Below are 23,436 nucleotides of genomic sequence, written 5' to 3' on the forward strand. Positions count from 1 at the left end.
ACAGGCGTGAGCCACTGTGCCTGGCAATAATACCTAACATTTCTATAGAGATAACCCTGGTTTAATTTTTTGTTTGTATTACTTGTATTATCCACAGAATGAAACATGTACTCTGATTTAAAGAATATCACCACTTCTTATGGAAAAGTGTAATGAAACACAATCACAGACACATAACTAACTCAAGAATACTTTACAATGCTCACTTCAATGCAGTCAATCCTTCCAACTGTCTTCTCATTCTCTTTGAAGATAAGTACTCTCTCCATACCCTGTTTTTGAAATGTGCATTTCCTTTTAGGGACAATTGTTATTCAGGGATGTGGCCATAGAATTCTCTCAGGAGGAGTGGAAATGCCTGAACCCTGGGCAGAAAGCTTTATACAGGGATGTGATGTTAGAGAACTACAGGAACCTGGTCTCCCTAGGTGAGGATGATGTTTCTCCAGAAGCCTGGATCTGCTCTGGTATATCTTTTTGCATTTTCTCTTGTGTGTCTCTTGGGAGCCCCTGCATTGCTTGACTGAGATTGAAACCTGTCGACTAAGAAATGAAAAGCATTGTGCTTTCTGGACTTGAAATGTCCCCTTACACCAGCCTGACCAACATGGTGAAACCCTATCCCTACTAAAAATATAAAGATTAGTTAGGCATGGTGGTACATGCCTGTAGTCCCAGCTACTTGGGAGACTGAGGCAGAAGAATTGCTTGAACCTGGGAGGCAGGGGCTGCAGTGAGCCGAGATCATGCCACTGCACTCAAGCCTGGGCGATAGAGTGAGACTCTGTCTCAAAAAAAAAAAAAAAAAGAGGCCGGGCGCGGTGGCTCAAGCCTGTAATCCCAGCACTTTGGGAGGCTGAGACGGGCGGATCATGAGGTCAGGAGATCGAGACCATCCTGGCTAACACGGTGAAACCCCATCTCTACTAAAAAGTACAAAAAACTAGCCGGGAGTGGTGGCAGGCGCCTGTAGTCCCAGCTACTCAGGAGGCTGAGGCAGGAGAATGGCGGGAACCCGGGAGGCGGAGCTTGCAGTGAGCTGAGATCCGGCCACTGCACTCCAGCCTGGGGCGACAGAGCAAGACTCCGTCTCAAAAAAAAAAAAAAAAAAAAAAAGAAATGTCCCCTTTCTTCAGATATTCTGCTTCCTTCATGATTAGACATTGGTGTCACCACTGCTGAAGTAGGCATGAAACCTTATGACAGACTTAATAATTATTCAGTTCCCTGTTTTATACCCCTGTGCTTTTGATTCAGTAGTTCTTGAAAGGGGGTTTAATGTCTACATGTTACAGTGTTTCCTCAGCTTTCAGAAGGAGGCAATCAGTGGATGAATTTGTGAAATATTCTTTTTTTTGAGACGGAGTCTCGCTCTGTCACCCAGGCTGGAGTGCAGTGGCCAGATCTCAGCTCACTGCAAGCTCCACCTCCCGGGTTTACGCCATTCTCCTGCCTCAGCCTCCCGAGTAGCTGGGACTACAGGCGCCTGCCACCTCGCCCAGCTAGTTTTTTGTATTTTTTAGTAGAGACGGGGTTTCACCAGGTTAGCCAGGATGGTCTCGATCTCCTGACCTTGTGATCCGCCTTGTGTCTCAGCCTCCCGAAGTGCTGGGATTACAGGCTTGAGCCACAGCGCCCGGCCGAAATATTCTTGATTAATTTGTAATATGCTCTCCTACCTAAATATAGGACTTGGACTTCAGAGATGCCACAGCACACATTTATTCTTTCTTTTTATAAATAGGAATCTGTCTTCCTGACCTGAGTGTTATATCCATGTTGGAGCAAAAGAGAGATCCCTGGACTCTGCAGAGTGATGTGAAAATAGCAAACAATCCAAATGGCAGGAAGTACATCAAAGGTGTGAAAACAGGTAAGAGCTCGGGTGGGCAGAGTGGAGGCCCCATAATTTTTGTTTTTTGAGACAGGGTCTCACTTTGTCATCTGTGCTAGAGTGCAGTGGCAATCATAGCTCACAGCAGCCTTAAACTCCTGGACTTAGGGATGATCCCTCTGGCTCAGTCTTCCAAAATGTTGGGATTACAGGCTTGAGCCACTATACTCTGCAAAGCCACACTATTACATAGTGTTTGGGAAACTCTGCAAGTGGGAGAATTCTGTGGGAAAACCAAAGCTGAAATCCTTTGAGTTGTGGACAGACTTTTTTTTTTTTTTTTTTTGAGATGGAGTCTTGCTCGGTTGCCCAGACAGGAGTGCAGTGGTGCAATCTCAGATCACTGCAAGCTCCGCCTCCCGGGTTCACTCACACCATTCTCCTGCCTCAGCCTCCCGAGTAGCTGGGACTACAAGTGCCTGCCAGCACTCCAGGCTAATTTTTTTGTATTTTTAGTAGAGACGGGGTTTCACCCTGTGAGCCAGGATGGTCTTCATCTCCTGACCATGTGATCTGCCCTCCTCAGCCTCCCAAAGTGCTGAGATTACAGGCGTGAGCCACTGCTCCTGGCTGAACAGACATTTTTCATTTTCTTTTTTCTGTTTTGAGATAGGGTCTCTCTCCTGTCGCCCAGTCTGGAGTACAGTAGCATGATTATGGCTGGCTGCAGCCTCACCTTCCTGGGCTCACGTGATTCTCCCACCTCAGCCTTCTGAATAGCTGGGACTATGTATGTATACCAGCATGCCTGGCTAGTTTTTTGTATTTTTAGTAGAGACGGAGTTTTTCCGTATTACCCAGGCTGGTCTTGAACTCCTGGCCTCAAGTGATCCACCCACCTCGGCCTCCCGAATTGCTGGGATTACGGGCATGAGCCACCATGCCCAGCCTCACATAATGATTTTTGAGTTCTAACTAACTTTCTCAGTTCTTCTTTATCTAAGAAAGCCTAAATTATTTTTTGTAGATGAGTTTTGCTAAATATAGTATTCTTCATTGATGTTTTTCTTATTTTCTTTTTTCTTTTTATTGAGACAGAGTCTCACTCTGTCACCCAGACTGGAGTGTGGTGGCATCATCTTGGCTCACTGCAAAGTCTGCCTCCTGGGTTCATGCCATTCTCCTGCCTCAGCCTCCCGAGTATCTGGGACTACAGGCTCCTGCCACCACGGCCATCTACATTTTTTTTGTATTTTTAGTAGAGACGGGGTTTCACTGTGTTAGCCAGGATGGTCTCGATCTCCTGACCTCATGATCTGCCCACCTCGGCCTCCCAAAGTGCTGGGATTGCAGACATGAGTCACCGCACCCGGCCCTTATTTTTCTTTAAGCACTTTCAATATATCACTTCACTGCCTTCTAGCCTGAAGATACCTGCTGGAAAAATACACATAAACATACAATTTCCTATTACATGTCAAGTCTCTCTTTTGTTGATGCTATCAAACTGTCTTTGTCTTTCTTTGACTTTTAATAATTTCCTTATATTTTGTCCCTGTGTGAATGTCTTTGGGTTAATTTTAGTAATGGTCAAGCTTCTTGAATTTGTATATTCAGCTCTGTCCTCAGATGTGTGATGTTTTAACATTATTTCTTCACTTGTGGCTTCTCATCCTTTGTCGCCCTCTTATGAATCTCCAGTAGTTTGTATATTGTTCCACCTGATAGTCTCAAAAATGTATTAGGGTTTGTAAGGTTTTCTTCGTCATTTTTTCTTTGTGGTCTTTGGAACTGATCCTTTTGAACAATCTATCTTTCACTTTACTCATTGTTTTCCATTCCTTTTGCTATCTGTTGTTAATCCCCTTAATGGATTTTTACATCAGTTTCTGTATTTCAGCTCCAGAATTTCTGTTCTCTTGTTTTTAATGATCTCCCACGTTTGTTATCCTCATTCTTTTCACGTATTATTTTCCTCATTTTATTTAGTTTTCTGTCTTTGTGATCTTTTATTTTGGTGTCTGGAGTTTTATTTATTTATCTATTTATTCGTTATTCTTTTAGCCATATTTTCTCATCTTTTCATAGGCCTTTATAGTAGTTTTCCATTTAGGTTTGGGAAAACAACCACTTTTTTCAGTTATTTTTTATAATGTGCTGTGGGAGACCTTACTTCTTGTAAGGGTATAGGAACACTGGATTCTTTTCTGGGATGTACCTTTCCTGACTTGGTGAAAGTAGTATTACAGATGTCTACAGTGCTGCTCTTAAATATCTTATTTTCCTTAAGAGACTTATCCCTGCTTTTTCACAGAAGCTGTTAGTTCCTCTTTCATTTGTCTCCTTATAATCTCTCTCAAGCTCTCCCATAGTTCCCCTGACTCCTGCAGATTCCAGATGCTCCAGTACATCACCTCACTCGCTTGTGTTTTCTGCATTACCAACATGTTATACAAAGTATGCTGATACTGGCCGGGCACGGTGGCTCATGCCTGCAATCCCAGCACTTTGGGAGGCTGAGGCAGGTGGATCACGAGGTCAGTAGTTTGAGACCAGCCTGGCCAACATAGTGAAACCCTGTCTCTAGTAAAAATACATGAAGTTAGTCAGGTGTGGTGGCAGCCACCTGTAATCCCAGCTACTCAGGAGAGAGAACTGCTTGAAACCAGGAGGCAGAGGTTGTAGTGAGCTAAGATCACACCATTGCACTTTGGCCTGGGTGACAGTGTGAGACTCCATCTCAATAAAAGCAAAGTATGCTGATACTTTCTTTTTTTTTTTTTTTTTTTTTTTTGAGACGGAGTCTGGCTCTGTCGCCCAGGCTGGAGTGCAGTGGCTGGATCTCAGCTCACTGCAAGCTCCACCTCCTGGGCTTACGCCATTCTCCTGCCTCAGCCTCCCGAGTAGCTGGGACTACAGGAGCCCGCCACGTCACCCGGCTGGTTTTTTGTGTGTGTGTGTGTGTTTTAGTAGAGATGGGGTTTCAACGTGTTAGCCAGGATGGTCTCGATCTCCTGACCTCGTGATCCGCCCATCTCGGCCTCCCAAAGTGCTGGGATTGCAGGCTTGAGCCACCGCGCCCGGCCGATACTTTCAATGTCTAAGTCAAGTGATGCAGAATCTTGTTTTCTGTCAGACTTTAAACATGCCAGAATCAGGGATTAAGTTCTAATGTTTTCTTGCTTTTCTAGAGAAGAATTCTAAATTGGGAAGCAATGCAGGAAATAAGCCACTTAAAAATCAACATGGATTAACTCTTCAGTTACATCTGGCTGAATGGCAGCAATTTCAAGCTGTAAGGAATATTTATAGATGTAAGCATGTTGAAAAATCTATCAGTGATAATTCTTCAGTTTTACCAGTTCAAATAAGTTTTTCCAATGTCAAAACCCATATTTTTAATAACTACAAAAATGATTTTGTTTTTTCTACAGTACTCCCACAAGAACAGAAAATACACATTAGGGGAAAACCTTATGGATGTAATGAGCATGGCAAAGTCTTCAGAGTGTCTTCAAGCCTTATTAACCATCAAGTAATCCATATTGCAGATGTACCTTACAAACGTAGTGACTGTGGCGAGATCTTTAGTAGCAATTCAAACCTTGCACAACATCAGAAAATTCATACTGGAGAGAAACCTTACAATTGGAATGAATGTGACAAAGTCTTTAGTCACCATGCCTACCTTGCACAACATAGGAAAATTAATACTGGAGAGAAGCCTTACAAATGCTGTGAATGTGGCAGAGCATTTAATGTGTGTTCCAGTCTTACTGCTCCTCTTGTAATCCATACTGGAGAGAAACCTTATAACTGTAAGGAATGTGGCAAGGTCTTTAGTCACAAGTCTTCCCTATCCATTCATCAGACAATTCATGCTGGAGAGAGACCATACAAATGTAAGGAATGTGGCAAGGGCTTTCGTCGAATTGCATTCCTTGTAAGGCATCAGGAAGTTCATGCTGGAGAGAAACCTTACAAATGTAATGAATGTGGCAAGGTCTTTATTGGCAATTCGCGCCTTGCACGACATAGGAAAATTCATACTGTGGAGAAGTCTTACAAATGTAATGAATGTGGCAAAGCATTTAGATGGTGTTCAGACCTCACTACCCATCTTCTAATCCATACTGAAGAGAAACCTTATGAATGTATAGACTGTGGCAAGATCTTCAGGCGCAAGTCTTCCCTAACCTATCACTGTAGAATTCATACTGGAGAGAAGCCTTACAAATGTAACGAATGTGGCAAGGTCTTCAGTGTGAGTTCACACCTTGCACGACATAAGAAAATTCATACTGGAGAGAAGCCTTACAAATGTAACGAATGTGGCAAGGTCTTCAGTCAGAGTACACACCTTACACAACATAGGAATATTCATACTGGAAAGAAGCCTTACAGTTGTAATGAATGTGGCAAGGTCTTCAGTAGGAATTCACACCTTTCACGACATAGGAAAATTCATACTGGAGAGAAGCCTTACAGTTGTAATGAATGTGGCAAGGTCTTCAGTCAGAATTCACAACTTTCACGACATAGGAAAATTCATACTGGAGAGAAGCTTTACAAATGAAATGAATGTAGCAAGGTCTTCAGTCAGAATTCACACCTTGCACAACATAGAAATATTCATACTGGAGAGAAGACATGCAGTTGTAATGAATGTGGCAAGGTCTTTAGTAAAAATTGAATCCTAGTACAACATTGGAGAATTCATACCAGAGAGAAGCATTAAAAATTTAGTGAAGCTGACAAGGCACAGTGGCTTATGCCTGTACTCCCATTACTTTGGGAGTCCCAGGTGGGTGGATGATGAGGTCAGGAGATCAAGACCATCCTCACTAACATGTTGAAACCCTGTCTCTACTAAAAATACAAATATATATATATATATATATATGTATATATTTGCTGGCTGTGGTGGCAGGTGCCTGTAGTCCCAGCAACTCGGGAGGCTGAGGCAGAAGAATGGCGTGAACCTGGGAGGTGGAGCCTGCAGTGAGTTGAGTGAGCCACCACACTCCAGCCTGGGCAACAGAGTGAAACTCCGTCTAAAAAAAAAAAAAAAAAATTTAGTGAAGCTGTCAGGCGTGGTGGCTCATGCCTTTAATCCCAGTACTTTGGGAGGCTGGGCTGGATCACTTGAGGTCAGAAGTTCGAGACCAGCCTGACCAACATGGAGAAAACCTGTCCCTACTAAAAATATAAAATTAGTTGGCTGAAGTGGCAGGCACCTGTGATTCCAGCTACTTGGGAGGCTGAGGCAGAATTGCTTGAGCCCAGGAGGCCGAGGTTGTGGTGAGCCAAGATCACACCATTGCACTCCAGCCTTGGCAAGAGGAGCAAAACACTAAAAAAAAAAAAAAAAAAAATTAGTGAAGCCTTACAAAAGTAATAAATATGGCAAAGAATTTCGTATGAAATCAGGCCTCTCAATCCATACTGGAAGGAAACCTTACAAATGTAAAGAATACATGAAGGTCTTTAGGCACATGTTTTCCCTGACTTCTCATTGAGAGAATTCATGCTGGTGATTGACCTTAAACATGTAACAAGTGTGGCAAAGTCTTCACTTAAAATACACAACTTGTAAACTATCACAGAATCCATACTGGAGAGAAACCTTACAAATGAATGTGACATCTTCAAATAAAATGCACACCTGGCACAACATTGGAAAATTCATACTGCAGAGATAACTTTTAAATGTAATGAATGTGGCGAGGTCAAAGTCACAATTCACACCTTGCATATCAAAGAATTCATACTGGAGGCTGGGTGCAGTTGCTCATGCCTGTAATCCCAGCACTGTGGGAGGCCAAGGCGGATGGATCAGTTGAAGTCAGGAGTTTGAGACCAGCCTGACCAACATGTTGAAACCCCATCACTACTAAAAATTAAAAAATTAGTCAGGTGTGGTGGTGGGTGCCTGTAATCCCAGCTACTCAGGAGGCTGAGGCAGGAGAATCACATAAACCTGGGAGACGGAGGTTGCAATGAGCCAGGAATGTGCTACTACACTCCAGCCTGTGTGACAGTGTGATTCCATCTCAAAAAAAAAAAAAAAAAAAAAAAAAAAATTCATACTGGAAGGAAGCATTACAAATGTAATGAATGTGGCAGAGTATTTAGAGGGTGTTCAGGTCTTACTATTCATCTTGTAATCCATAGTGGAGAGAAGTCTTTTTTTTTTTTTTTTTTTTGGAAACAGAGTTTCACTCTGATGCTCAGCCTGGAGTGAGGTGGTGCCAACTCAGCTAACTGCAACCTCCATCTCCTAGGTTCAAGCGATTCTCCTGCCTCTACCTCCCAAGTAGCTAGGACTATAAGCACATGATGCCATCATGCCTGGCTAATTTTTTGTATTTTTAGTAGAGACAGGTTTTCACCGTGTTAGCCAGGCTGGTCTCAGACCAACCTGGGTAACATAAGGACAACTCCACCTGTACAAATAAAAAAATTAGCCACGTGTGTTGGTACATGCCTGTATTCCCAGCTATTTGGGAGACTGAGGCAGAAGGATCATTTGAGCCTAGGAGGTTGAGGCTGCAGTGAGTCATGTTTGCAGTGCTGAACTCCAGCCTGGGTGACAGAGTGAGACCCTATCTAGAAAAACAAAGAAACAAACCAGCGAACAAACAATGTGAAAGATCTTCAGTCACAAGTATTCCTTAACCAATCACCATAGAATTTATACTGCAGAGAAGCCTTACAAATTCAGTGAATGTGGCAAGCATTTAAATAATGTTCAGGCCTTACTGCCCATCTTGTGATCCATACTGCAGACAAACCTTACAACTGTAATGAATGTGGCAAGGTCTCCAATTGAAATTCACACCTTACAAATCACCACATAATGGAGAGAAACCTTACTAATGCAAATCACCACATAATGGAGAGAAACCTTACAAATGCAATGTACGTGGTAAAATGTTTTAGTCACAATTCACACCTTGGACAGCATCAGATAATGTATTCATGAAAGAGTCCTTACAAACTGTGTATGGAAATCCCATTATGAGCTCTAGCATTAATGGACATCAGAGATTCCATACTAAGGAGAAATATAAATGTATGTGGCCCAGGCTTTCCTGAGGCCTTCCAAATCACTAGAAATCAAAATATACTTCTTGGATAAGACCATACAGATGGATTGTGTATACTGAGGATATCCAAGGACCATTACTGTAGAACATTGATAGGATTTAATTATTCTTATCTTTTTTTCCTATAAGTGTTGGGAACAGGCCCCCAAGTCTGGCCAGAAACAGGCTCCAAAACTGGCCATAAACAAAATCTGTAGTGCTGTGATAGTTCTTGATGGTCATGACGCCCACACTGAAGGTTGTTTGTTTACCAGAATGAGGGCAAAGAATATCTGGCCCACCCAGGGCAGAAAACCACTTAAGGTGTCCCTGAACCACAAATAATAGCATGTGCCATCTGTGCCTTAAGGACATGTTCCTGCTGCAGATAACCAGAGCCCATCCCTTTGTTTCCCATAAGGAATGCTTTTATGTAATCTATAATCAATAGAAACAATGCTTATCACTGGCTTGCTATCAATAAATATGTGGGTAAAACTTTGTTCGTGGTTCTCTGCTCTGAAGGCTGTCAGCCCCCTGATTTCCCACTCCACACTCTATATTTCTGGGTGAGTGTCTTTAAGTCCTTTCGCACTGCTGGGTTAGGGTCTCCACCACCGAGCTGGTCTTGGCACAAAGCTACTTTATAACTTTCAACCCAAAATTTGAGATCTTGATATGTGCCTCCTCCTACAAGCCTTTCACTGTGGTCTCTGGGAAACAATCAATTGAAAGAATCAATAGGATGACAGGGCTGATTTCATTAGCTGAAGATCATTTCTATTCAGTTTCCTGGAATAAGAACACTGCCTTTTTATGTTAAATATTGTCTGATTTAGACAGCATGGACATGGGTAGAGAATAACATAAAATGACTGCTTGAAGCAGTCAGGCTTATTGCCTTCTGCCCACCCTTTTCTTGACAAGGATGTAGTGCTTCTGTGCTCTAATAGCCATAAAATAGAGCATGCCATTAAAGGCATTACATTTTTATGGGAAGAGAATAATTGTTGTTAGGTACTGATTACATGGTAGAAATCATGCAGGGGAAGGGGTGATTACCTCCTCAATTGAATAGCAATAGTTCCTGTTTAGCAAAGATGGAAAACAGTAGTCTTATTTTTGAAATGGAAGAGAAGAGAAAACATGTGTTTTCTCTTAAGTCTGAGCACAAAGAATGGGAATGTTGTTAATTTTCGATAACCTGATGACAGTGTGCCTAGGTGATTATCTTTTTGGGATGAATTCCCCATGTGTTCTTTGAGCTTCTTATGTTTGGATGTCTAGGTCTCTAGCAAGACTGGGAAAGCTTTCCTTAATTATTACCCTAAATATATTTTCTAAACTTTTAGATTTCTCATCTTCCTCAGAAATGCTGATTATTCTTAGGTTTCATTGTTTAACATAATCTCAGACTTCTTCAAGGCTTTGTTCATATTTTCCTATTTTTTCTTTGTCTTTGTTGGATTGCGTTAATTCAAAAACTTTGCCTTACTTTGGGAGGCTGAGATGGGCAGACCACAAGGTCAGGAGTTCAAGACCAGTGTGGCCAATATGGTGAAACCCCATCTCTACTAAAAATACAAAAATTAGCCGGGCATGGTAGTGAGTGAGTGCCTGTAGTCCTAGCTACTCCGGGGGCTGAGGCAGAAGAATTGCTCGAACCTGGGAGGTGGAGGTTGCAGTGAGCCGAGATCTCGCCACTGCACTCCAGCCTGGGCAACGGAGTGAGACTCCATCTCAAAACAAACAAAAATGCCTTGTATTTGAGCTCTGAAATTCTTTCTTCTGCTTGTTTGATTCTGTTGCTGAGACTTTCCAGAGTGTGTTGCATTTCTGTAAGCACATCCATTGTTTCCTGAAGTTTTGATTTTTTTTTATTTGTGCTATCTATTTAACTGAAATTTCTCTCTTCATTTATTGTATCATTTTATTTCTCTAGTGCCTCTTTGATTAGCTTAATAACTGACCTTCTGATTTCTTTTTCAGGTAAATCAGGGATTTCTTCTTGGTTTGTATCCAATGCTGGTGAGCTAGTATGATTTTTTGGAGGATGTTAAAAAACCTCGTTTTGTTATATTACCAGAGTTGGCTTTCTGGTTCCTTCTCATTTGGGTAGGCTCTGACAGAGGGCAGGTCTAGGGCTTAAGGCTGTTGTTCAGATTGTCCCACGGAGTGTTCTCTTGATGTAGCACTCTCCCCCTTTTCCTAGGGATGTGGCTTCCTGAGAGCCGAGCTGTAGTGATTGTTATCTCCTATTGGGATGATCTAGCCAGCAGCAGATCTACCAGGCTCCAGGCTGGTACTGGGGGTTGTCTGCACAGAGTCCTGTGATATGAACTGTCTGTGGGTCTCAACTATGGACACCAGGACCTGCTCCAGTGTAGGTGGCAGGGGGGTGAAATGGACTCTGTGAGGGTCCTGAGTTTTGGTTGTTTAATGTACTGTTTTTGTTCTGGTTGGCCTTCTGCTAGGCCTCCTTTTTTTTAAAGGATGAACCGTATTCCATTGTCTATATAAACTTTTTTTATCCATTTGTTCATGATGAAAATGTAAGTTGATCCCATATCTTGGCTATTGAGAACAGTGCTGCAATAAACATGGGTGTGCAGATATCACTTTGATATCCCGATTTCTATCTATTCTCATTGCCTCTCTCTCTCTCAATCATGCACTCGCTCGTGCTTGCTCTCTCTCTCTCTCTATTTCTCTCTTTCCAGCAGTGGGATTGCTGGATCATGTGGTAGTTCTGTTTGTAGTTTATTGAGAAAACTCCATATTATTTTCCATGACGGCTATATTAATTTGCATTCCCACCAAACAGTGTACTAGCATTTTCTTCCTTTGCAATTCACCAGCGTTTGTTATTTTTTGTATTTTTGATGATGTCCATTCTAAATGAGGTAAAGTTATATTTCACTGTGGTTTTCATTTGCATTTACCTGATGATTAGTGATGTTGAGCATTTTTTCATAGGCTTGTGGATTGTTTGTCTCCCTTTGAGAAATGTCTTCTCAGGTAATTGCTCCATTTTTTAATTGGCTTTAAAAATTTGTTTGTGGCCAGGTGCGGTGGGTCACACGTATAATCCCAGCACTTTGGGAGGCTGAAGCAGGTGGATCACGAGGTCAGGAGTTGAAGCCCAGCCTGGCCAAGGTGGTGAAACTCTGTCTCTACTAAAAATACAAAAATTAGCCAGGCGTGGTGGTGCACCCCTGTAATCCCAGCTACTTGGGAGGCTGAGGCATGAGAATAACTTGAACCCGGGGGGGGGGGGGTTGCAGTGAGCCAAGATCGCACCACTGCACTCCAGCCTGGGCTACAGAGTGAGACTCTGTCTTAAAAAAAAAAAAAAAAAAAAAAAAATTGCTATCAAGGTGTTTGAGTTTCTTATATATTCCGTTTATTAATCCCTTGTCAAAAGGATAGATTGTAAATATTTTCTCCAATTCTGTCACTTGTCTCTTCTCTATCTTGACTGTTTCATGTGCTCTGAAGCATCTTTTTAGTTTGACATAATCCAATTTGTCTATTTTTGCCCTTGTTGCCTGTGTTTTTGAGGTCTTACCTAAGACATCTTTGCCCAGATTTATGCCCTGAAGAGTTTTTCTATTGTTCTCTTATAGTTTTATAATTTCAGATCTTCCATTTATGTCAAATCCATTCTGATTTTATTTTTGTGTATGGTGAGAAATAGGGGTCTAGTTTTATTTTTCTGCATATGGATATCCAGTTTTCCAGCACAATTTTTTGAAGAGACTGCCGTTTTTCCCAATGCATGTTCTTTGTCAAAAATCACCTGGCTGCAAAGATGTGGGTTTATTTCTTTGTTCTCTGTTCTGTTCAGTTGGTCAATGTGTCTATTTTTATCCCAGTAACAAGCTGTTTTGGATACCATTACTTTCTAGTATATTTTGAAGTCAGGTAGTGTAATATCCCTCAGGTTGGTTCATTTTGCTTAAAACTGCTTTGTCTTTTTTGGATCTTCTGTAGTTCCCTATGAATTTTGGGATTTTTGTTGTTGTTTTTTGAGACGTGGTCTCTCTCTATTGCCCAGGTTGGGGTGCCATAGCGCAATTTCAGCTCACTGCAACCTCTACCTCCCAGGCTCAAGCGATTCACCTACCTCAGTCTCCTGAGTAGCTAGGACCACAGGTGCGTACCACTGCACCTGGTTAATTTTTGTATTTTTTGTAGGGTTGGGTTTTGCATTGCTACCCAGGCTGGTCTCAAATTCCCGAGCTCAGGTGATCCATCATCTTGGTGTCCCAAAGTACTGGAATTACAGGCATAAGCTAGCACACCCAGCCATAGGATTCTTTTTTTTCTATTTCTGTGAATAATGTCTTTGGATATTTTGAAAGAGAATGTATTGAATCTGTACATTGCGTTTGGTAGTGTGATCATATACACAATATTAACTTTTCCCACCCATGAAGATGAGATGTCTTTACTTTTCGTGTAACCTTTCCACTTCTTTCATCACCGTTTATAATTTTCTACCCAGAGATTTTTCACTTCTGGCCCGGGACCCGCACGTCTTCAGGGTGGAAGCCTGGCGCACGTCCGGAGGTGCCTAGGAGCCAACTAGCCCAAACTTTGGGGGAAATGAGTCCCCTCTGCCCTCGCCCCGTGCTCTGCTAGCATTTCCTTCCGTCTCTGCTTCGCTTGGCGATGCAAAACGTGTGAGGCTCACGGCAAGGGGCCGAGGCAGCGTGACTCTCCGGGCCAGGCCCACCCCTCACCCACGCAGTGCAGCACTGGATGCCCCGGCCGCTGTCCTAAGCAGAGGCTGCCATGGAGCTAAGACCTGCCGTTTCACCCAGCACGCAGGCCCAGCCCGCGGAGGAGGGCGACATGCAGCTCCACTTTGCCTGGCTCTCGAGCACGCGTGCTATGACCTGTACAGTGCCTATGATTACACAGTACCACCTATGGAGAAGGCTCTTGTGAAAACGGACATTCAGATAGCACTTTCTTCTGGGTATTATGGAAGAGTAGCTCCACGGTCTAGCTTGGCTGCAAATCACGTTGTAGATGTAGGAGCTGGTGTCACAGATGAAGATTATAGAGGAAATATTGGTGTTGTAGTCTTTAATTTTGGCAAAGAAAAGTTTGAAGTCAAAAAAGGTGATCAAATTGCACAGCTCACTTGTGAACGGATTTTGTGTGCAGAAATAGAAGAAGTTCAAGCTTTGGATGACACCAAAAGGGGTTCAGGAGGTCTTGGTTCTACTGGAAAGAATTAAAATTTATGCCAAGAACAGAAAATGAGAAGTCATACCTTTTTCTTAAAAACAAGGAGTTTTTGCTTAAAGTGTTTTGGTGTTTTGCACTTCTGTAAAGTACTAGCTTTACCTTCTAAAAGTACTGCATTTTTTTTATGATCAAGGAAAAGATCATAAAAAATATTTCTTTGTGTTTGGATCACAAAGAAACTTTCTTTTTCTGCAATAGTTGTATGTAAATCTACTTTGTAGTGAGCTGATGTAAACAGTGTCTCCTAAAAATCAAATGTAAATTACAGATTTAAAAAAAATTCTGCATTATTTAACTCAAGAAATGATACCCCTTCAGCAACTTAAAAAAAAAAAATGTGTATTTGGCTTTTTTGTGTGTTTTTGGTTTTTGTTTTTTTGTTTTGTTTTGTTTTGTTTTGTTTGGAGACGGAATTTCGCTCTTGTTGCCCAGGCTGGAGGGCAATGGCCGGATCTCTGCTCTCCACAACCTCCAACTCCCAGGTTCAAGCAATTCTCCTGCCTCAGCCTCCCGAGTCACTGGGATTACAGGCATGCGCCACAATGCCCAGCTAATTTTGTATTTTTAGAAGACACAGGATTTCTCCACGTTGGTCAGGCTGGTCTCAAACTCCCAACCTCAGGTGATCCGCTCGCCTTGGCCTCGCAAAGTGCTGGGATTACAGGTGTGAGGCACCACGCCAAGCCGTGTGTGTAATTTTGAAGAGAGACTGGGACTCGCTCTGTTGCCCAGGCTAGTCTTGAACATTTAGCCTCAAGAGATCCTCCAATCTCAGCCTCCCGAAGTGCTAGGATTGGAATGAGGCCACCACTTCTCCTGTTGTCCTTCCCAGCTTCTCTGCCACCTCCCCTTTTCCCTAGTTTATAAGACAGAAGAAAAGGGAGAAAGCAAAAAGTTGCAAAGAAACAGAAGTAAGATAAATAGCTAGATGACCTTGGCACCACCACCTGGCCCTGGTGGTTAAAATAATACTAATGTTATCCCCTGACCAAAACTACTTGTGTTATCTGTAAATTTCAGACATATGAGAAAGTACTGTAAAACTTTTTGTTCTGTTCGCTGATGTATGTAGCCCCCAGTCACATTCCTCACGCTTACTTGATCTATCACGACCCTTTCAAGTGGACCCCTTAGAGTTGTAAGCCCTTAAAAGGGCTAGGAATTTCTTTTTTGGGGAGCTCAGCTCTTAAGATGTGAGTCTGCTGATGCTCCCAGCCAAATAAAAACCTCTTTCATTTTTAATCCGGTGTCTAAGGAGTTTTGTCTGTGGCTCTTCCTGCTACAGGATTAGAACCATGAGCCAACACACTCAGCCAAAAAGCATCTTTTCTATTTACATTCAGAGTGCATGTAAATTTGAAATTCACTCTACATATAGAAATTATTGACACTATGATGTCAATAAAGTTTATCTCAGAGGTGTTTGAGGTTAATTCATCTGAAGTTTGGAATAGAGTAACAACAGGCACAAGGGAGAGCTATTTATATCTATTGTTTAAAAGTTTAAGAGTCATTTATATCTATCATCAAAGTTTTAGCTTTCCATTTTAAAAGCAACAGTTGGGGACCTAATTTATCTCTGGCCTTAACCCTCCATGCCCAAGGTGTTGTCCCTGGGAAATTCTCAGGAGCTGAGCACAGGGTTGATCCTCACACTGCAGAATGCAGGGAGAATGGAAAAGGAGAGGATTTCTACTGTTCTGTGGGAGCCAGCATCAATTTGCATGTTCCGCCCACGCAGGGCTTTGCATTTCACATTCTAGTTCGTATCCTCGTCCCAGAAAATTCCAGGGCTTTTACATTAAAATACTAAAGTTAACTTTAATGGCAGGAACTATCTTAGGTCCAATCACTGTCGCTACTTTGACCCTCTAATAGAGATCCCAGTTCCCTTGGCTGCTGGTCACCGACAGGGTATTTGTTCAAAAACCTGGAAAACAACCGCGCCCAGAGAGGCAGAAGGAAGCGCAGACCCCGCCGCTCACCGCTCCACCCCGCCTCACCCTCACTTCTCCTGTGCCTCGCCCATCCCTGGCTCCGGCTGAGGGCAGTTTCCTGCAAACCCGGAAGTGAATCATGGGGAGTGAACTCGCAAGTGCAGTTTCCTGAAGATCCGGAAGTCGATCGTTTGGGGTGACAGTCTTACAGCATCGGCTGTTTCCCTTTCTCTAGATCAGATCAGCTTCCAGCGCTTCTGTACTCGGTGTTGGCGGAGGGGTTCCTGCGGACCTTAAAATCCTCCCGCCTTTCCCTCCACCCTAGGTAAATTAATACGTCACCAAGAAATTCGGAGGTTAAATCGCCCAGACGCTGCTGGTACTGGCCCTGGGTTCTCTGCCTTCAGGCAACGTAGACGCTTTTTGTCCCGTTTACCTGCTTACCCTTTACTGACCACTCCTTCGGTCCCGCATCATGTAAAAGCCCTCGCCCACGAGGAGGATTCATGTCCTCTGGGTCCTCCAAGTCTCGCCCTTCTGGTCCCTTGGAGCTCAGCCCCGCAGTCCGAATGCATCAGCGCCGTGTCCTCTGCCCGGCCCTGGGGTTTTGGAAACCCCACCCCTCTCCTAATCCACCCCAACCTTTGTCCTCCTTGGGCTGGGTCCTTCTGTTCTCCAGGTTTCCCCTTCACAGTCGCCGCATTCCTTACCCCGCATTAAGGGAGGTGACGGGGCCTGACTTTTGACACTCAGTGTTTTTGCGTTCCAAATTGCACCCGCTGGAAAATGTGCTCGTCCAGAGGAAAAACGCTTTATTTAGTCTTTCCTCCTCTGAAACTCAATTACGATAGTAAACACTGAACCCAGAATACTTCACCTGTGGTCACCGAATGTGTGGGGATTTCTCCCCACTAACAAGCAGTTCTCTATCAGACACCAACTCCGTGTCCCATAGTTTACCTCATTTCTGACAGCTCTACTTGGAGTAAGCATCAGATCCCACAGATTAAAGGCTCAATCCACCAGACTTCTCCACTTCAGATGTCAGTTACAAGTCCCAGGTTGGAACCTGAACTTCTAAGCTACTGGGTATAAATTGAGGATTCCCATGACCCAATCTTCAGTATTTGTTAATTTGCCAGAGCAGCTCACAGAACTCAGAAACGTTTTACTTGGATTTACTCATTTGTTTTAAAGGATATTACAAAGGTTGCAGATAAACAGCCAGATGGAATAGCAGTTCTAGAAAATTAATTGAATGCAGGAGGAGATTTGGGAACCATGATATTTGTCTGGTCAGTCAAAAGTAGAGGTGACAACTACTACTTATGTACAGCTTCTAAGGTGAAGGGTAGTCTTGTGGGACTGAACTTTTCACCTTTGGGATCTGACACTATCTCCTTGTAGATAGTGTAAGAGTTGAGCTAAATTTTAGGATTCTCAGGTGGAAGTCTGCAAGGAACTTGTCAGTGTAGGGAAAACCACACCTTTTCTTAACCAGAAGCAAAGTATTCTGTATTGAGCATGACAGCAATAAAAAGTTTGTTGTTTTCCTGTCTCAGTGATGGGAAGATATTTGTAACAAGTTCACCCACCTGTCTCAAGCCCCGTGCTTTCTACTCAGTATTGACCAGGAAGAATCTGTTCCTGCTCTTTAATTTTCTTGATGTCATCTTCATCTCTTACCATTTTTCTGTGCCGGTTTTCTGAATGTGGGAGTGACTGTTTTCTGAATGTGGGAGTGACCCATGGCTTAGTCCTCCAACCATTTTTTTGAGATGGAGTTTTGCTCTTGTTGTCCAGGCTTGTGTGCAATGGCGTGATCTCAGCTCATGGCAACTTCCACCTCCCAGGTTCAAACGATTCTTCTGCCTCAACCTCCCGAGTAGTAGGGATTACAGGCATGTGCTACCATACCCCTCTACTTTTGTATTTTTAGTAGAGACGGATTCTCCATGTTGGTCACACTGGTCTCGAACTCCTGACCTCCTGATCCACCCACCTCGGCCTCCCAAAGTGCTGGGATTACAGGCTTGAGCCACCATGCCTAGCCACTGCCTTTCTTTATCATTTCATCTCATGGCTTTAAACTCCACCTTTATGTCTCCATCCCTTGTAGACTTCTCTCCTAATTTCTAGAATTCTGTGTCCAGTTGTCTCAACTCTCTACTGGGACATCCAACAGGCATCTCCATATTTACGTGTCCACTAGTGACTTCCTGAATTCTCCCATGTACACTCCCCTGCAGTCCTGCCCATCTCAGATAAGAGTGACCCCATACTTCTGGGAGCTTAGGTGAACATATTGGCATATATTTAAAGTCTAGGAGATAGTTCCTTGTTTGAAAGTGTTTTAACGAATAATATAAAGAAAAAATTACATGATTGCTTAAAATGGGTGAGGAACTAGCATTTCCAAAATTCTTTTGAGGTGAGGTAGAAAAATGTTTAAAGGCCTCTGCCCTATCTGATCTGCACCCCCAGGACCTCTCTGATCTCATCTCCTCCCTGTGTCAGCTTGCTCCCTCTGCTCCAACCACACAGGCCTCTTTCCTTTTCCTGGAGCCGAGGTTGCTCCTGTCTCGGGGCCTTCACCTGGGCTGTCCCTCTGCCTAGGACTCTCTAGCCCCTCAGTTGCAGGTGACAAACATCCTTCCTTTTCTAGGTCTGGGTTCTGATATCACTTTCTCAGTGCAGGTTTATGCGACCCTTCCCTATCTCACCCTCACCAACTCTGGCCAATACATATTGCCTGCCTTGGATGTTTCTTTCTGCTCCTTTTCTGTCCACTGTCTGGATCCTGGTGACAACAAGGACCCAAGAGGAGGGCAGAGCCACAAGGTGGGGGTTGTTCTGGGCTTGTTCCCTCTGAGTTTAACTCAACCCTGGCTTCACATTAGAATGCTGAGACATTTTGCAACTATATCTCTTGTGCCTCCTTTCCAGAGATGCCCATGTGTATAGGTTCGAGTGCAGTGTCCCACGTGATTATAATCTGTATTCATCATTGAACATCAGGGTGCTGTGTCTTCCAGCCTGTGATCCACAGAGAGGGGAAAGGCTGTGCTCTGCGTGGGGTTTGGTCAGGGCCATATCTGTGCCCTGAAGGGGAGCTTAGTCCAGCCCAGCACCCCACTGCTGCAATGTGTATGTGGGTTTCTCCAGGAGGGTAGTAAGCTTTGAAGAACTCAAAAACTCACTTGTTCTTCCTGTAGGACTTTCTTGTCTGCATCATCCCCGGTGCTGTGGGCAGCAAAGGGCCATCTTTCCACAGGGTGAGGTCTTTCCTGTGAGTGTGGTTGTGGCACGGGGAGGGGGTGTGTTGATTTTTAGCAATAAACAGCATATTTTGAACACTCCGGTTTAACTTCCTTTTTACAAATTTTTCTTTTTCTTTCAGGATTAGCTTCTAAAGCCTCTTTCATCTCTCCTAAGGAAGAAGCCTAGAAGAGGAGGAAGAGGAAAGAAAAGGAGTCAGGAATGGCTCTTACTCAGGTACGGTGATATTCTCAGTGGATTGTTCTGTGTCTCTTTCCTTTTTGAAATGCCACAGGTGGTGTTATGATATATATTGGTTTCCATTGACGGTTCCTGGCTCATAACCTCCATAGCCCTTGTTACACTCTTTTGTTATAATGTTGGGTGTGTTAAGCTTGGTGGTAAGCCCAGTGGGGGCATGGAAACTCTGCACCCCTCAGGGGGCATGGAAGCCCTGCACCCCTTCCTCCATACCTTACCACAAGTGCCTCTTCATCTGTATCCTTTGCAGTATCCTTTATAATAAACTGGTAAAGGTAAGTAAGTGCTTCCCTGAGTTCTGTGAGCCAATCTAGCATATTAATTGAACCCAAAAAGGGGGTCATGGGAACCCCAGTTTGAAGCTGGATGGTCATAAGTTCTGAAGGCCTGGACTTGCAACTGGTGTGTGTGGAGGCAGTCTTGGAGACTGAGCCATCAACCCATGTGATCTGACACTGTGTCCAGAGAGACAGTGTTGGAAGTAAATTGGAAGATACCCAGCTAGTGTCTGCTGCTTGGTGTGTGGGTAAATAACCCACATACATTTAGTCACAGAGGTCTTCTGTGTTGATGATTGTTGTGGTGTGAGAGTAGAGGAAAAACACGATTTGAGGAGCGTTTTTCCCTGTACACACCAGGCATTGGAGATGTCAGTCTTCTCTGAGTCTGAAGCATCCTGTCATGTTTGCTCACACTCACCCATGTCTTCCCTCAGTCCCTCTCATGTCACTTAAATTCCATCTCACAGTGACTGGTGATATGGAATTTGTGAAGAGGCTCCATTGGGAAGGGCTTACACCCAGACATGGATGGAGACAGGGTGTGGGCCCCATGGTGTCTCTGCTATTGAGCAGCAGGGATTGAGAGATTGTTTAAGGACTAGGTCTGGATGCACTGCCAGCTCTCTGTAGACTGGATTATAAAAGCTGCACGTGGAAGTCTTAATGTGCACAAATGCATGATAAAATTGGGAAGAAGAAATTAGGAAGAGGAAATCTTTTCTGCCTGATTTTATACTCCATTTGTAATAAATATTTAACAGCAAGAGATTCTTCTTTTTTTTTTTTTTTTTTTTTTTTTTTTTTTGAGACGGAGTCTCGCTCTGTCACCCAAGCTGGAGTGCTGTGGCCGGATCTCAGCTCACTGCAAGCTCCGCCTCCCGGGTTCCCGCCATTCTCCTGCCTCAGCCTCCCGAGTAGCTGGGACTACAGGCGCCGCCACCTCGCCCGGCTAGTTTTTTGTAGTTTTTAGTAGAGACGGGGTTTCACCGTGTTAGCCAGGATGGTCTCGATCTCCTGACCTCGTGATCCGCCCGTCTCAGCCTCCCAAAGTGCTGGGATTACAGGCTTGAGCCACCGTGCCCGGCCAAGAGATTCTTTAAACCATTGTAAATACATCCATTCCGTGGAGACTGTGTTATTCCTGCAGAGACTCTTGTGAGACAGATATTTCAGGTGAAAATGGTAAGACTTGAGTAATGCTTCTTCTAGGATGGGGCATTTCCTATTTTCTTAGATCTTGCAAGGTTCTCCTGTTATCCCCAGCTGCAAGGGTACCTCTCCCACCAAGAACATGTGAGATTTTCCCCCTCATTTTTAAAAAAATTGCTACTATGTTTATATATATATTTTGAAAATCTGGGGAAAATGACAACCCTGGGTATTTTCATTTTTCAATTTATTGTCAGTCTACATAGGTTTTATTATTTTGGGGACATGTATATATAAAATGAATTTTCATACCTTGCTCAATTTTCTTTCCATGTATTTTAGTATCTGTTTCAATTCCTGTGGTTTTTATTCTTTACATATGCCCTGATGTCTTTTATTTTAGGTTATACATTTTTTAAGTGTAAGACAAATCTTTCCTTTATACCTTCTGATTTTTGTTGTGCCTTTATTTGTTTCATCTTGATTTGGAAGGCCTTGCATGATTATTAAGTACTAAGTTTCATTTAGGAATAAAGTTTTGTTGTTTAAAATTTTGTTTACATCTGTGTTTAATTTGAATTTTTGTGTATATCACAAGTATTTTATTTGATTCATTGTAAAATTACAGATGTCTGTTATAACAGGTTCTTACATATTTGGCAAACCCCTCCGTTTTGTTTTTCTTTTCAAATTATGTTGGTTCTCTTTTGACAGGACACAGTCATTAAAAACTCATATACTTCTTTTGTATTTGAACGGCTGTGGGTTCCTAGTCGGAAAGGTCTTTGTGTCACCACATCTGCTAATAAGAATTGGGTTTTCTGGTCCATGTTCCTGTCTTTGCTATGTCTGTTAGTAAAGTTTATTTGCCTGTTTATAGTTCAGTAATGTTAAGTACATTCACATTACTGTGCAACATATCTAGGAATTTTTCATCTTGCAAAACTGAAACTGTATACCCAGAATACACTACATCCTTTCTGACCTTACTATAGCCTCTGTCAACTCATCTTTCTATGTTGTGTTTATATGCATTCGACTACTTTAGTATCCCATGTGAGTGGAATCACACAGTATTTGTCCTTTTGTGACTGTCTTATTTTCCCTAGTGTAATGTCCTCAAGGTTCATCCATGTTGTAGCATATGACAGGATTTTCTCCTTTTATAAAGCTGAACAACATTCCATTGCATGTGTATACCACGTTTTCTTTATCCATTCATCTGTAGATAGGCACGTTAGTTTTTCTGTCTTCTTGGCTATTGAAGTTCCATGTTGTTATCCTTGAACTCATTTCATGTTTTCCCAGGCAACCCTCTCTCGATTTACTTTTTCTTTTTTTTTTGAGACAGAGTCTCACTCTGTTGCCCAGGCTGGAGTGCAGTAGCACAATCTTGGCTCACTGCAACCTCTGCTTTCCAGGTTCAAGTGATTCTTCTGCCTCAGCCTCCCAAATAGCTGGGATTATAGGTGCATGGCAACATGCCTAGTTGATTTTTGTATTTTTAGTTGAGATGGGGTTTTGCCATGTTGGCCTGGTTGGTCTCGAAGCCTTGACCTCAAGCAGTCCACTGGTCTCAGCCTCGCAAATGCTAACTGGGATTACAGGTATGAATCACCATGCCTCAATTTACCTTTGTAGATTATATCTGTTAGTAGCTTTTTGAACCTGGGAGGCGGAAGTTATGGTGAGCCGAGATCGTGCCACTGCGCTCCAGTCTGGGCAACAAAAGCAAAGTGCCACCTAAAAGAAAAAAAAAAAATTTTTAGATTAGCTGAGCGTGGTGGCACAAACCTGTAGTCCCACCTGCTTGGGAGGCTGAGGTGGGAGGATCACTTGAGGGCAGCAGTTGAGACTGCAGTGAGCATAATCAAACCACTGTATTCCAGCCTGTGGGAAATAGAGTGAGACCCCCAACTCTTTAAAAAAAAAAGAAAAGAAAGAAAGAAAACAAGCTACAAAGTGCTGATGAAAGAAATCAAAAACACTCAAATGGAGACATATAAAATGTCAATTTATTGGAAGACTCAACATAGAAACAATGTGTAATTAACCAAATTGATACACAATATTAATACATTTCCTATCAAGGCATTTTGTAGATACTAACAAGATTATCCAAAAAATTATGTAGAAAGGCAAAAGAAGAGAAAAAACTAGAATGCCTAAAACATCTGGGAAAAAAAATAAAGTGTTGGAATCATTTCATGTGATTTCAAGGCTTCTAATGTAGTATAAGTATTTCCTTCTTTTTTCATATTTACAATAAACCTAGTTTATACCTGCCATGGTCTTATGTGCATACTCATGTCATATTTTTTTCTCCAAATAACAGCCTCATTTATGTGTCCCCTAAACCTTTCACTACA

At 42.9% G+C, this 23,436-nt stretch overlaps 1 protein-coding gene and 1 pseudogene across 1 annotated transcript in view; both read left to right on the forward strand.

Annotated features, from left to right (window-relative positions):
- LOC104672728 (zinc finger protein 808) overlaps positions 1-23,436 on the forward strand; it is a 42,760-nt gene that overhangs the window by 6,466 nt on the left and 12,858 nt on the right. Inside the window, 1 exon segment of the mRNA XM_030942053.1 lies at positions 302-428. Coding sequence (XP_030797913.1) covers positions 302-428 — 127 coding nt within the window.
- On the forward strand, positions 13,531-14,171 carry LOC104672727 (annotated as a pseudogene).

Source organism: Rhinopithecus roxellana, chromosome 12 (assembly GCF_007565055.1).
Source record: "Rhinopithecus roxellana isolate Shanxi Qingling chromosome 12, ASM756505v1, whole genome shotgun sequence".
Taxonomy (NCBI): domain Eukaryota; kingdom Metazoa; phylum Chordata; class Mammalia; order Primates; family Cercopithecidae; genus Rhinopithecus; species Rhinopithecus roxellana.